General features: G+C 39.8%; 1 protein-coding gene across 3 annotated transcripts in view; it reads right to left on the bottom strand.

The window, feature by feature from the left end:
- Nucleotides 1–5,688: 5,688 nt before the first annotated feature.
- LOC124393422 (roundabout homolog 2-like) overlaps nucleotides 5,689–12,643 on the bottom strand; it is a 140,835-nt gene continuing 133,880 nt past the window's right edge. For all 3 annotated transcript variants that reach the window (XM_046861251.1, XM_046861250.1, XM_046861249.1), the window contains 3 exons: nucleotides 11,244–11,402; nucleotides 9,919–10,158; nucleotides 5,689–7,452 (listed from right to left, as the gene is read on the bottom strand). In XM_046861251.1, coding sequence (XP_046717207.1) covers nucleotides 7,451–7,452; nucleotides 9,919–10,158; nucleotides 11,244–11,402 — 401 coding nt within the window. In that variant the 3' untranslated portion in view covers nucleotides 5,689–7,450. The remainder of the gene's footprint in view (nucleotides 7,453–9,918; nucleotides 10,159–11,243; nucleotides 11,403–12,643) is intronic.

Here is a 12,643-nt window from a genome sequence, read left to right on the forward strand (position 1 = left end):
TCAGTGTCATTGCATTCCATCCCTAATATATGCACAAGCACAATTCTACAGTCTTTTAGCTATTAGAGGATGCTACCTAATCAAAATAATACTGAATCAAGGATAATAAGTATGCAAAGTAAAAAGATGGCAGATAATATACATCTTTGAAGCTGCTGTTAATTGAAAACAGATCATTGTTGATAATGAAAATGAATTCTGACATGTGTTTTCAGATTGCAATAACATATATTACATATATTACATATTCCAGGTGTTTTTTTTTTTTTAGTTGATACAAACGTGCATATTAATTATTCTATAATACACTAAAGCAAATATTTGTGCGGTTGTTAATCTTGCTCTGACACAAACTGCAGTTGTGGGAAGCAATGGGATTAAACCTGCATTAATTACCAGCTCTATTATTCCATTCTTATATGCTTAGGATTCAGTTCTGGTCCTAATGAACTCTTGGCTGCACACTGATTAAAATGCAATGAAATTTTAAATTGTAGTATTGTGCGTTTTTTTTTTTTTTTTTTTTTTTTCCGGCTGCTCCAACGATTTTCCGAAGCTTATAGCAGTCGATGTGATTGAACTGCACAATTTCTGAGCCCAGGGGAAATAAATGCTAGCAATAATCGGGAATGAGAGGACAAGGCATGATTGTGTAAAAACGCACTTTTGTCTTGCCGATATATATTTTTTTGTTCTATTTTTCTTCAGACTGGTTACAGGTCAGATAATCATTTACCCCATAGCATCCAGCTCCACAATGGCATTATCTATTTCACCTGCAACACATTCGGAGCAGAATGCACAAAGTAGAAGTTTTAGTCGAGTTGTTCCAACATTTGCTTGGAGCCGTTTATGCACGTGTATGTGGAGGCACTCGCATATGTTCCGGTTTATCTGTAAGCCGAGAAATGACTGATGCTGGTTGTTTTCATGTCACTTCTCATTGGATTAAGAAAGAGGTGTAGCAGCTGCTCTAAAGCGGAAGCACTTAGCCAGGCCATCTGTTACGTCTCGTAAATAAAAAAAAAGTAAAACACTGGTCAGGAGGTAAATAAATGGTAGTTATGAGCAACTAAAGTGCTCTAAAGCTAATTAGTAGCTAGTAGTACTTATAAACTACTTGTAGCCCCACAGACACATGGACATTTGAAGCCTCGGCTTAAATAAAAGCTAAAAGTAAAAAAAAAAAAGACAATAAATTAGCACTATTTTCAAATCATTGACTGTGTTTACACCACAGCACTGTTGAATACTCTTTGTCAATGCTGTGAACATATTTCCATTGCAACTCTTACAACTGAGTTGCTAGGCAACTCCCAGGTTTATGTCAATGCATCCTTTTCTATTGTTACAAGTCATTCACAGGTACATGTTTAATGGATGCTCCACATAAACAGATTTTAATGCAGTTATTGATACGGTGACTCTCTGAGGATTTTTGAAAGGAATTTCCAACATCAGGATTTTCTAACAGCCAGATGAGTTGTAGCTTCGAGTTTTTAGATTATAGGAAGGTCTTAAGGGAACTTTCAGGAACTTGAGCTGCGTCAAAAATGCTTTGGAAACGCCTCACGTTGTTCACGCTCTGAATCACGTGTAAATTCTGGGAAATGGGCAGTCGTGATGTCATTGGCGGGCGACGTTGTGCAAACCAGACCGACCTAGCAGAAGGCATGGAGACGGATGAGTCCTCTCCAACCTCCCCTGCTGAATGCCCCGATAGCTACTTTTGGCCTGTTCCACGACGCAGTTGCCGGCGTTTCAGCTGTATTTTCCCTGTCACTCTCACAGGGCTGCTTGGTGGGTGCAGCCCCAGCCCAGCATGGCTGAGCAGCGTAAAGCCCAAAGTCGAAGGGGTCGGCCAACCTGAGGGTGGTCCTCTCCGCGAACAAATGGGCCCTGTGTGGATCCTTCCGTCCCCACTGGAGATAGAGGGCAGAGGGGGAGGCCAGGCTGTTAGCTCTGCAACAAGAGTGCTTCAGAGTGCAACCTCCCCTCTCGTGGTTGTCTACCTCCATTCCCGCCCGAAAGATCGCTGCGGATGGAGGAGACAAGCTGCCTGTCAGGAGGCCCCAACAGGTTGCAGGGCACTGCTCCAGCTGCTCTGGAGGCTCCTCAAGAGGCTGGTTCCCCTAAGAGATTTTCTGGCAGCTTGGAAAGGCCTGCCAGATGTATCTCGGTGGGTTCTGTGCACAATAGAGAAGGGCTACTTGATTCAGTTCAGGTCCCCTCCACCCCGTTTCAACGGGTTGTGTTCTACCATGGTGGGACACAAGCAGGCTCTGGTCCTGGAGCACTTCTCTTCTTCTTCCTGTTTATGTGTCCGCTATCGTGGCTTATTGTACCCCGCCAGCGGGGCAGTCACTGGGAAAACACCCCCTCATGACACATTTCCTATGCAACACCCAGAGGCTGAGGCCCAAGACACAACCCAGAGTGCTGTGTGGGACTTGCCTGTTGTGCTGGCAGCTCTATCTGAGCCCCCCCTTCAAGCACTTGGCTAACGTTGCCCTTGGGTATTTGTTGGTTAAAACCGCCTTTCTCCTGGAAATCTCCTCCCTTAAGAGGGTCGGGGACCTACAGGCTCTTTTTGTGGCCCCGTCTCTCCTGGAGTTTGACCCTGGCATGGCCAGTGCTATTCTATACCCCAAACCGGGGTATGTGCCTAAGGTGCCTGTGGCTCCCTCATGACCTGTCGTTTTGCAGGTATTCTGTCCTCCTTGCCTAGCCCCTAACCAGGAAAAGCAAAATCGACTATCGCTGTGGCGAGTCCGTGGAGGAAGTCAGAGCAGCTGTTTGTCTGCTATGGCCCTCACAGGAAAGGTTTCCTGGCTAATAAGCAGACACTTAGTAGATGGAGTGTCGTATGAGGACATCTGTAACGCTGCGGGTTGGTCCACTCCACTGACCTTTGTCAGGTGGACCTCAACATCAGAGCCACTCCTGGCTCCTCTGTCCTGCATGCAGGTTTTGCTCAGACACACTAGGCAGGGACTGGTCAGTATGGCGTGATTGGACACTCGTTCCTAAATCTTTTTCAACACAGCTCTAGTTGCCTCAGGGAAATAGGGTTACCTACGTAAACTAGTGAAGTTCTCCATGAAGGTCTTCGAGATGGAGAGTCTCAGGTTTTTGGTGAAGTTCCTTGCAGGTTCTCAGTGATGAACTTCAGAATGGAAAGCCTCCCAGGTTCTTGGCATCATGACCAGCTCTATCTTTACTTTAGTAAAGAGTAAAAACTGAAAACTAAACAACTCTTTTAATCTCCGTTAATAGGAAGCAACCTGTTTCACAGTTAAATGTAAAATAATTATTGTAAAGGATTAAATAAAACTGTAAATGGATAAAAACTGCCTGTTGGATAAATGGAATAAAACAGTTTGAGGCATGTAATCAGCTTTAATTGATTTAGTAACAGCAACTATAATTTTCTTTATAACTGTAAAGAATGGACACATTTTAGAGGAATTTTTAGAATCTTTTTTTCTCTCATATACTTTCATTTATCCCAAACATTCATTTGCACAACATGAGACCTCGACATAACCAAAGGGTTCATTTATTTCTGCCTGTCATATCTGTCTTAACCATGCACCACTTTCTATTTTTAATTTTAACTGCTACGTAACATGGAAAATATAGACATTTAGACTTCCAAAGTGATTCCTCTTTTTCAAAAGTATCGTAATAGATTGATATAAGTAAAAGAGTTTTTCTTGCCTGTATTGTGCTTTAAATTCACTCAAGGACAAATAATAACTGCTTTTATTGAACATGTCAAGCTTTTACCCACTGGAGTTAGGGGATTTCAGGTTGATTGTGTGTGTGTGTGTGTGAAGAGAGAGAGAGAGAGAGAGAGAGAGGCTGACTTTAAATGAGGGTTCTACTACAATTGGTCTTAATGGACAAGCAATTGACCTTGAACATATCATTCTTACACAGTGATCTATTGCACACACCAAACACCTAAAAAAAACCAACCCCAGAATGGTGTAAGAAACCGATGAGGTTCAGGTGGCAAAAGAGCAGCGCTTTTGCAGTCACTGTCCCTCTGTAGTTGCTCCATTAGGGACGCGTGTCATTTCGGAATGTTGCGTTGGCTGGAATGATATTCACAACTCTGTGGTAATTAACTTCTCCATTTAGCCTGCAGCTAGAGAACAGAGAGCCTTACCTTAACAATGTCAATCCCACACAGGTGCACCGGGTTATACTGCTGCACAACTGGGGGGACATTGAGGGGGAAATGTTTAATTTACTACAATCCAAAAGAAAACGCTCAAGTGCGAGGCTAAGTTCGAGACAATATGCCAGACGGTGCTATTACAGAGCCAAGTAGAGCGAAGGCTCCTTTATGAAAGACTATATATTATATTATCTTCGGAATGAGAGTGCCTCGTAACTAAATCTGGAGGTGGATTGTGTTTTAACTGTTCCTCAGTCTGGACCAGTGTCATGTTTGTAAATGAGCTCTTGTGCCTACGCTGCCAAAATTGCATTTGCTCAAATTGTTGCAAGTATGAATTACAGTGGAAAGCAATTTGGGTACTGTGGAGGTTTTTTTTTTTCGCCTCAGTATTCAAAAGCGACTGCCCACAGATAAACCAGTCCAATAAATATCTGGTTCTGTCATTTTTAGCATGACCATCAAGTCTAGATGTGACTACATTTATGGCATTTGCCGGACACTTATCCAGAGCGACTTATGATTATCTTATTTATACAACCGAGCACTCAAGGGCCATGCTCAAGGGCCCTCCAGTAGCAACTTAGTGATGCTGGAATTAAAACTGATGCCCTTTCGATCAAAAGTCCACCATCTTAACCATTAAGCTACCCCTTCTCCAGGGTAGACTAGAAATACAGGTAGTTACAGAAGTTACGATGGTTCGACTTATGATTTTTTTCGTAGTCTTTCTAATCCTTATGCTCTTTGCTCCACTTCTAGATGCAAGATTGGGACGAACTTGTGAACATTGACAAATCCGATATCTTCTTTCTAAAACGTTTATTAAAAAAAAAAGAAGAAAAAGAAACTGGAAATATGTTGCAAAAAAACGTCGCTCCAATCTTAACAGATAAAAGTCCCACATAATGTTTCATGAACAATTCAAAATAAAATTAGAACAAAAGTATGCATTTAGAAAATTGCAATATTTATCCAAACATTGAATTAAATTAATAATGGATGTTCGCATTTCCCGCCTTGTAAGATGCCTTACTCTCACCAGCGGTCAACAGACTTCAGTTGTCTCGGTGTTACGTGTATTTATTAATAATTTTGCGATTTGGTGTTTCAAAGCCCAATTTTAGCTCTTGTCTCTCTCCTTATTATCGGTTTCGTTGGACACTTAAACAGAGCCCGTCTGGCTCCGCCCTCCACTCGCAAACCGTCGCTCGTCTATGCGACCAGTTCGTACATTTCAGTACTGTAGATTGCTGTTTTGCTATATTACATTCTGTAATTTGTTGGTTATTAACCATATACTACCACATACTGACCACTATTCTTTAAGACTTCTGGGTAGACTGGGCAATGTCACAATTTACAATATTTTCAAGTTCATCGGATCGCATCTCCATCGTAACTCAGGGATTACCTGTACTGGAAAGTAAGACTTTTCGAGCTACTTTGAGTCTTCCCAGGAAAATGATTCACAGCATTCCGAATGAAAAAAAAAAGCAACATTCACATACAGATTTTATTTTCATTTCATTGTTGGATTCGGAAATCGTCACACTTTGCAAGTGCATGTGGCTTCCTGAGGGTAGGACGAGTCTTTTAGGGTAGATATTATATACATGTGGAGTAAACGCACATCACAAAATAAATTAATAAATAAAAAGTCTTTAAAAAAAACATAAAAAAAGATTTCATTGTCAGAGAAACGGCATACACACGAAGAATTGTCTCTTTAGGCTCAGCTTTATCTCCACGCCAGAAGCTCATAAGCTGAGCGAACATTTTCATTGTTGCAGCACCGATGTGTGCTGAAACCGGTTTCCTTCACAGAGTAGCACTCTAGCTTAGACATATGTGACAAACGATTGATTTTTCTTTTTTTTTTTTTTTTCTTTTTACACAATGGCTTTCTGAACAGCGTAATATTAAATAACCATGCTAATTGGGGACGGGCCTGCCATTTTTCAAGGGCATTGTCACCATTCTGTTAGGAGTTTGTGTTTTTTTTTGTTGTTGTTTTTTTGCCCTCATCAAATTTCAACCCGTTTCCATTTGCGCAGGTTAAACACACCTGCTAAGGGGTTGAGCATGAACAGCTGTCAACTGCTATTTTCATTATGGTTTCGCTCGCATCGAGGATGATCCAGGGTGACGGTATTGTTTTTAGGATCCGCATACTGTTAAATCCAGAGAGAAGTCCCATATTGTCACTTGGTAATATATATATATATATATATATATAGATATAGATATATATTTCTATAAAATAAAAGGTAATCTTGCAGTGAGCTGGATGCATGAGGGTCTGCAAATAGTTGCGATACTGTGTGTATGTGGAGAAAGAAAAAAAAAACAAAAACAAAGAAAACATCCACAAAAGGCTGCAATAGAGCATTCTGTCCACTCTGCATCTGACACATAACCAAAGGCAGGTGTTTGCATTAGGCCTGCTCAGCTGGCATTTCATAGTCCTTTATGCTTGCTTATGATTCTCTCCCATCACTCGAGCAGGAATCCCCTCGCAACAACCCGGGAATAATACGTCTATCTGCGGACGCTTTTCCGGCCTAAATCTCTGTTTTAGCTCGCTGTGCTGATTCGTAGAAATATACTCGCCAGGATATCCGTAGCATCCTCGTTCTCTCTCCCTCGTTCTCTCTCTCTCCGTCAGCAGGCGCTGAAGAATTTTTGTGCTTATCACCAAAGAATGTGCAAACAATCATTTACAATAACTCAGAAATCAGAACTTGTGACGCCACGTTTTTATCCATTCACGATAAAGACCATTAAGAGACAAATCATTAAATAAATTAAAAAAAAAACATTTTGGTTTGCATAGCAAAGCAACATGAAACTAAAAAAGAAACAAAATGCTATTTACAAGAATGACATTACTTTTGTTTGATTTTTACATTTCAGATTTAAAAAACAAAATTTTTTTTCCAAATGATGGACATTTTTTGTGGCAAAATAGACGGGAGGGACGTGAGACGTTTCGCAGTAAGTTAGACAAAGAAGCAAACTGCAAGCTGAACACCATCAGGAGACACGTGTCTGTACATCGGCTTCACAGTTCAGTGTTGGTCTCTGAGGTTTAAAAAAAAAACTGAACAAATAAAAAAAAAACCACATCTCCTCGTGTAACACCAGGGGGAGAAGCTCATTGGACATTGCAGGGGTGAACAATGATTCTCTGGTGCGCTCTCTTCGTCCTCGCTTTCAGTCGCGTGGGCAGTGAGTAGTGTGGCTTATCTCTCCGACACGGCACTCTGAAGCACAGATAAATGGAGGTTAATGCATGCGGAACAATCCGGAGCGTAGCTGTGATGACATGTTGGCATGACAGTACAGCAAAATATAAAATAGCTTCCACCATTACTGGTAGTTCTCTACTTAAATGATCATATTAGAATGTCCAGGATTGGGGAGCCGGATTAGAAATGTCTTTTTTTTAATCTTTTAAATGGACAGCCCCAATTTCCAAAAAGTGAAGACACTGTGCAAAATGTAAATAAAAACAAAATGCAATGATTTGCAAATCACAAATCTATATTCTATTCACAATAATACAACAAAAAACATTTTTAACTGAGAATATATACTATTTTAAGGAAAAAATAAGGTGATTTAGAATTTGATGGATGCAACACATTTCAAGTTGGGACAGGGTCATGTTTATCATTGTGTAGCATCACGTCTGCTTTCCGAATACATCTGGGAACTGAGGAGACAAGTTTAGGAAGTTTTGGGAGAGGAATGTTGCCCCAAAAGTGTATAGTACAGGATTCTAGCTGCTCAACAGTTCTGGGTGTCCTTTGTTGTATTTTTTGTTTCATGATGTGCCAAAATATATTTTCAAATGGTGAAAAGTGTAGAGTGCAGCCAATCCAGTTCAGCATCCAGACTCTTCTACTCGGAACAATTTTCAAAAAGATATAAAAATTTACATATTTAATGAGCCTCAGGCCAAAGAGGATAGGCGGCATTTCTGGATCATGTTCACGCATGCCTTCATCTTTGCATGATAGAGATTTATCCCGCATTTTTGGATGATATGGCAAACTGTATTCACAGACAGTGATTTCCGGAGGTGTTAATGAGGCCATGCTTTGATTTCCATTACAGAATTATGACTGTTTTAAATGCAGTGAGCCCAAAGATCATGGACTTCCAATATTGATTTTCTCCCTTGTACACAGAGATTTCAAAACGTTTGATAATACTATGTACTGTAAATGATGAGATATTCAACTCTTTTGCAAGTTTATGTTGAACATTGTTCAGAAATTGTTTCACAATGTGTACAGTCTTTCACAGATTAGTGAAGCTCTGCTCATCTTTACTTCTAAGAGATTCTGCCTCTCTAAGATACACTATTTATACCCAATTGTATTACCGACCGTTTGTCAATTAACCTCATTAGCTGCAAAATATTTCTGCAACTGTTTAATTTAAATAACACATTTTTTTCCAAACTGTTTTTTTTCTGCCGACAAACTCAAAATGACCTTATTTTTTTCTTAAAATGGTACATTTCCTCAGTTTAAAATTTTGATATGTTTTTTTTATGTTCTATTGTGAATAAAATATGGGTTTATGGGATTTGCAAATAATTGTTTTATTTAGATTTTGCAGTGTCTCACCTTGTTTTTGGAACTTCGGCTTGGAAGACAACATGCATTAAATGCGTGATTAAAAAGATTCTATGTTACTTTGCTGATAACAGCTGCGTTATGTTCATAAATGAGCAACAGACCCTAAATTAGTCTCAGAATTTAGGTTTTTTTTTTTTTGCATAAAATGATCAAATATGCCAAATTGCATCCATGGTAATGACATTAAGAACATTCTCCAATGATTAGCTTGAAATGAATAATTTATCATTTGGGTAAGAGGTTTTCGTTCAAGTTCAATAGGAACTCATCAATCAATGTCACAATATTGTTACAAATCAAGAAACAGTCATGAGGGAACTTTTTCTTCTTTCCAAGAGCTTTCAAGAAATCAAAAAAACATTTTTTTAACCGAATGATGTGAATCATTTTATATTTCCAAAGTATTGTTTCCGAAAAATGTTAGTTTGTACTCTTTTCACGCGCCATAATGAAGGCTGTTGTGTTTTGGATGCAGAAAGAGGAAAGGCCTTATAAAAATGCAGTTTATAATAAAAAAAGAATGTTTTTTAAGCAATCAAGTGTTTTAGTGCTTTTTATTTGTAGACATAATTTTTTTTATTTTTATTTTTTTAAGGTATCTGGGCTTTTATAGTGTTTATTTGCATTAGCACTGTGATTTGATTTGAGAAATAGTCCAAAAATGTCCTGTGGTAAATATATTCAGGTTTGTGAACAAGGGCTGGGCAAATGTTATTGGACAACAATCATAACCTACTGTATAATGGAGGATTCATGGGCAAAAAAAAGCTTCCAGTGTGAGTTAATTGACATTAATGCAACCCCAAACCTAGATTCATAATTCAGTGTAAGTAGTATACTGTCCACGTTTTTAAGAAATATTTGAGAAATCATTCACCTACTTTCTGCATAACAATAATCAGATCTGCTAGTTTAACCTCATTAAAGCCTGACAAAAGGAAAGAACAGAACAGAGAGTAACCGCAGGACTACTGAGAGGCAGCAATGGTGTTAAATGAACTGTATGATAATGTGAATTTTTTCATCTTGGTGCACACAAAGACACCGAATCCCGATCGAGTGAAAGTTAATCTCGCTCACATAGCTGTCCGTAGCTGGCCTCCGTTCCGCCTGATGCTCGTCCTACAGAGTCCCGCTGATCTGTGCTGGACCCTCTTTGGGAGACGCATCCCAGCGTGCCTCTGGAGCTCCAGTTGGCTGCGTGCTGCCGTTCCAGCGTAGACACCACACATTCGTCAGGAGGATCAGAAACCGCAGCACCCCAGGAAGTGTGTAGCCGTGTGCCGACGCTGTGCAGGGGCTCGGAGGATGGAGCGCGCACTGCAGACATGGCAAAATGTAAATCTTACTGGGCTGGATGGAAATACTGATCCTTATGTTCTCTTCATTATGTTTTAATGATCTCGTAATTGCGTAAACTTGATTAGCAAATTAAATGTAAACATTTAATAGCAATTTATGGAAATAGATGCAGAAAATGGTTTTATTAATGGCTTAATATGATCTTTTATGGTGGTTTATATTTTATATCCAACTGGCACCCATTCATCTGATCAGGGTGTTTACTGAAGGATGAATGATTATCACAGTTTTACAATCTTTTAGCTATGGCGCTAATAATTTACAATTGAAACTAGCATGGCATTACTGTGGCACTGCTATGTTTAACATTACTCAGAATGCAACTCCCATGATTCTTTTAATTAACCCACAAGCTCCATCAACAACACCAAAAAAAATCTATATTTCTAATCTGTCTTGTTGGATTATTGGTTTAATTGCTACATTTATTTATAGAAAATGTATATTTTCAGTACAATTACAGTGTTTGGCAGACGCCCTTATCTAGAGCGACTTATAATTATCTCATTCATACCATGGGATTAAGGTCCATGCTCAAGGGCCCAGGAGTGGCATCTTGGTGTGGTTGGGATTTAAACCCATGACCTTCAGATACATTTTATAGCTTATATACATATAATAGCTATTAAGGCTATATATAAGCTCAAAATGACAATATAAAGGACTCATAACTCATAATCACACACTACCACACTCATGATATTTTCTTACTCCATGGTGTTTGTAATGTTTTATTAATTTATAATCACACTCTTGGTGGTACCCAAATGAGTATCGGTTCCCCTTTTGAGTTTGGATCCTCTCAAGGTTTCTTCCTCATATCATAGAAGGGAGTTTTTCTGGCCACAGTCACCCATAGGTGATAAATACACAAATATAAATATAAGTAAATTGCATTCTAGAATTCTTCCATTCTATAAAGCTTGTTTTAAAACAGCTGGCCATTGTGAAAACGATAGAAATTGAGCACTATAGAAATAAATTGTGCACAGTGTGCACTATAGAAATAAAATTGAATTGAATAATTTTTAGGTGTTTCTTACAATCAGCAATGTCCTCCCTCCTGTGGGGTTCAGTCCCTGGGGTTTCTACTCGTAGTTTTTGTGCAGGCTGTGATAACCGTTGATGACCCAGGCTCTGAGTATCCAGAAGTCCTCCGTCGATGGAGCAAGTGCTGCTCGCCTGTGTTCGGTAAGGGTGTCCTATGGAGCACAAAGCAAAAGACGGAATGTTACACTTCTCCTGGGATGTCTCTTCAAATAATTCTAACAAGCACATAATAAGCACCCAACGCTGCAACGAGCATGCCAAGTTCAGAGTGCTTGGTGCGTTGCCATATTGCTCTGGTTCCCAGCAAAGAGAACTCGCTATCTTATGATAACGTAAAAAAAACTGAAAGTCAAACCAGGTTATATGTTGCCAAAACGCAGTGCTTGTCTTGCAAGGTCATTCGGTAAGGGAGGGGGAGGCAATATAAAAAGACTGTTAGAGGGAAAGGAAGGTGCAGTGTATGCAATCTGAGCAAAGGAGCACATTCCAGGTAGAGAAAAGTGCGAGATCAGATTCACATACCCCATTGATCAAATATGTCGAGTGTCAAAGTATGTTCAAAGTTGTACAGTTTTATCATCAAGGGGAAAACTGTATGAGAGCTAAAGGTTTTCCCCGGCCCCCTCCAAGATGCAGCTCAATGATTAAGGCTCTGGATTACTGATCCTAAGATTCGCAGTTCAAGTCGCAGCACTGCCAAGCTGCTACTTAGCAAGGCTCTTAACCAATCTGCTCCGGGGTACTGTATCATGGCTGACCCTGTGCTCCGACCCAAGTTTCCTAACATGCTGGAATAGGCGAAAAAATTATTACGCTGAATAAAATAAATTTTAAGAAGAATTTTTAGAAAACTGCATTTTTTTCCCCGACATACTCCTTTGCTACAGTTATACACTTAGCCCAGATTTTAACTAATGCCTGGACAGATTTAGCATAAAAACAATTGTCAGTACACCTGAACCAACCTATGACAGCCTGCTTCACTTAGTCATCAGTGCACTTCGTCAATTGTGCAATTTCATGACAGTCGGTTTTCCAGGATCAGTAATTCCAAGTGCTGAATGCTCACAGGAATGAATGCTGTGGGCTGGGAACCACTACGAGTGGGACCGTCATATATACAGTATATATAAAGCCTCTTTCTTTCTAACTACCCCATCAACATCTCTGGGCCGTCCTTTTCATTGTAATGCATAAATTTAGGTGATTACACAGTCACCTGACTTGCAGAAATGATACATACTTGCATGTGGTTTAAGATTGATTGGGTTATGATCCTGAAACCACACAAAAGAAAAACCTCTGTAGCTGACATGATGGGTATTGCACTTTTAAACACTGCAGCCGATGCGACTGACCGCATGTACTTGCAAACCGACCTTCTAAAATTCTG

The sequence above is a fragment of the Silurus meridionalis genome, chromosome 11 (genome assembly GCF_014805685.1).
Source record: "Silurus meridionalis isolate SWU-2019-XX chromosome 11, ASM1480568v1, whole genome shotgun sequence".
Classification (NCBI taxonomy): domain Eukaryota; kingdom Metazoa; phylum Chordata; class Actinopteri; order Siluriformes; family Siluridae; genus Silurus; species Silurus meridionalis.